A 2,523-nucleotide genomic window follows, 5' to 3' on the forward strand; every position below is an offset into this window, starting at 1 on the left:
AAAAGCATACGATTTCGAACTCGCGTAAATGTACATTTGCTAAATGCTATAGCATGAACGCTCTTCGAAAACATATGTTCGAAAGTGCTAAATGTTGCATTTTAAATGCAGCAAAAACGCTGCATTATAAGCTTGTAACTATACATTTTCCTACATTTAATTTGAAATAGTATGCACAAACGGATTAAAAGTAATAAATAATTAGTACCTTTTCTACTACTTTAAAATGCGTGACCGGAATAGACCTGTGACCTGAGCGACGTAAAAGCAAAAAAAAACGAAAATAAAAGTTATGAGCGACGGGAAAACGATTATATTGTGAATAACACAACAACAAAAGCCGTTGGGATTAATTAATTAATTAATTAAAACACTTATACGGGAGCAACACTTATTTTGGGTTCAAAATAACTATTATGTAAAGTAACAAAATCTTATTTATATTTAATTTAATAGTTATGGACCAATTTTTTTTGATATTCCTTATAACAGTTATGTCTCTGGTAAAAAGGGGCGGACCACGACCACTTTTTTTTCTTTCCTCAACGGCCGCTATACTGCACATGTTCTAAATATCAAATCGTTTTTGATATCGCACCAGCAACTGGTACAATCACACCACAAGAACATACACAGCTAACGCCCCTGTCCCTATGGACAGCCCCTGTGGAAGTAGCACACTTCCTGGGCCTCCCCCTAGCTGAAATTGACGACAACGTTGTAGCCGCTACAACAACAACAGCAACGTTGATGGATGAACCGCCCCGAACGGGGCTTAGTAGCCGCTACAACAACAACAACAACAACAACAACACGGTCAATCGGCTGGTAACAACACTGATGGCGCTAGCATGCTGTTATCATGGGCACTTTAACGTTAGAGACTGTTTTTGCTAGGTAGTCTTTTTTCTCCTATAAATCACTAAGCTTTATGATTTATTTAACTACTAGGTAGGAAAACACATATAAATCAATTTTGACCAGTTTTACTATGCAAATATGTACTCCTTTGTGTGTCGTAACAAATTAAAATGAATTGTTCGCTAAGCAAACAGGCCTGCATATATACTTACACAGAAATGAAAGTGGTTATAGGCCGGACGACCGTGTATTGAAGAATTCCGTGCTTGCAGTTATGTATGAATTCGCGACCCATGGGCCAAGGGCGCATGCAACAAAGAGGAAAGAAATGGTACACCTGTGGCTTATATTCCATCGTGGCTTCTAGGTCCATTCCCAAGTTAAGATAATGTAATAGGTAGACCATAAAATTGTATATCACGTAGGCTTCGTAGCATTCCCGAAGAGAGTCTACATAAATAGAGTGCTTTGGAAAAAAGAGTCCAATCCACTAGGGGAATCAAGAATGGCTACATTAAAAAAAGATAAATATAAATGAATTCAAAACTTACGGCATTAAGAGCATAAATTGGCACCATCCATAGAATTCGTATAATATGCTTCTGCAAAATTGGTTTTGTAAAGTGTATTACATGTTGAATGATATGCCAAATTGAGACTGGAACAGCAGACAAGACAAAAAGTCCCCCAATGAGAATAAATTGATCCTTTTTTGTAAAGCCATCCTTTACGGAATTGACAATAAGCAATGGCACTACAATAATAGCAAAAATGCCATACGTAACGATCAGGAGTGGTCTTATCCAGATACGCCACTCTTCACAAAAACGTCGCCAATTTATGGTGCACATTTATGCACAATTTGTTCCAAACTCGAAAGTGTATGGAAATGTGGTTCATGCAACAAAATAATTCGAGATTAGAATTTGGGTTTCTCGAACCGTACTTGAGTTGGCATCTGACTATTAGGCATTATGGACCACCTTAATAATTTTTTGCTACAGTAAGGAAATAATAATAAACCATTTTTGTTACATACGATATACATACATTGAATACTGTAGTAACACAATCTCTGAAATATTCCCTGATTTATTACCACTTTATTATAAAGATTTATCTTTTAATATCGCTTACCTAGGAACACGAATTTCGATACGGATACCATATCGATACTTTTGGATTCGATACCGATATTTTTTACTCGATAGTTTTAAAATTATCTTTTTTTTTTTGAATCGAGTACTAGAACTCTACTATCGTATCGAATGTCATAAACTCAAATTACAAAGGCGCATATTAGGAGCGTTCCTTATCACCCAGAAAGGCATAAATGCAGAATACGTACAATTCTCAAATTAAAAAAATTCATATGGGGATCGATAGAGATCATTGAGGTGAGTGTAACGATGTATTTTTTTTTTTTGGGAAACAACAACTACAACAATTATTAAAGGGGTGTCAGTGCCTTTTCTTCGCAACACAGAAAGAGAATTCTACTTTGTGAGTGTTATAATGCATAAGTGCGGCCGAAGGCCGCCTACGCAGAAAGGTGTTCTGTGCAAAAGGTGTTCAGCGCCTTTTCTTCGCAACACAGAAAGAGAATTCTACTTTTTGAGGGTTATAATCCATAAGTGCGGCCGAAGGCCGCCTACGCAGAAA

General features: G+C 36.7%; 1 protein-coding gene across 3 annotated transcripts; it reads right to left on the bottom strand.

The window, feature by feature from the left end:
- Nucleotides 1–970: 970 nt before the first annotated feature.
- Nucleotides 971–2,040, bottom strand: LOC118732442 (transmembrane protein 184C-like). Of its 3 annotated transcripts, none has more exons than XM_036461576.1 (3): nt 1,999–2,040; nt 1,413–1,859; nt 971–1,351 (listed from the first exon to the last, which is right to left on the bottom strand). In XM_036461576.1, the coding sequence occupies exons 2-3, from the start codon at nt 1,710–1,712 to the stop codon at nt 1,070–1,072; spliced, it is 582 nt and encodes a 193-aa protein (XP_036317469.1). In that variant the 5' UTR covers nt 1,713–1,859; nt 1,999–2,040; the 3' UTR covers nt 971–1,069. The 3 variants fall into 3 exon arrangements, with proteins under 3 accessions (XP_036317469.1, XP_036317471.1, XP_036317470.1); XM_036461578.1 differs by having other exon boundaries at nt 1,413–1,844; nt 1,912–2,003; XM_036461577.1 differs by having other exon boundaries at nt 1,912–2,000.
- Between the last annotated feature and the right edge of the window lie 483 nt (nt 2,041–2,523).

Source organism: Rhagoletis pomonella, unplaced genomic scaffold (assembly GCF_013731165.1).
Source record: "Rhagoletis pomonella isolate Grant_MI unplaced genomic scaffold, Rhpom_1.0 Rhpom_scaffold_20265, whole genome shotgun sequence".
Taxonomy (NCBI): Eukaryota; Metazoa; Arthropoda; class Insecta; order Diptera; family Tephritidae; genus Rhagoletis; species Rhagoletis pomonella.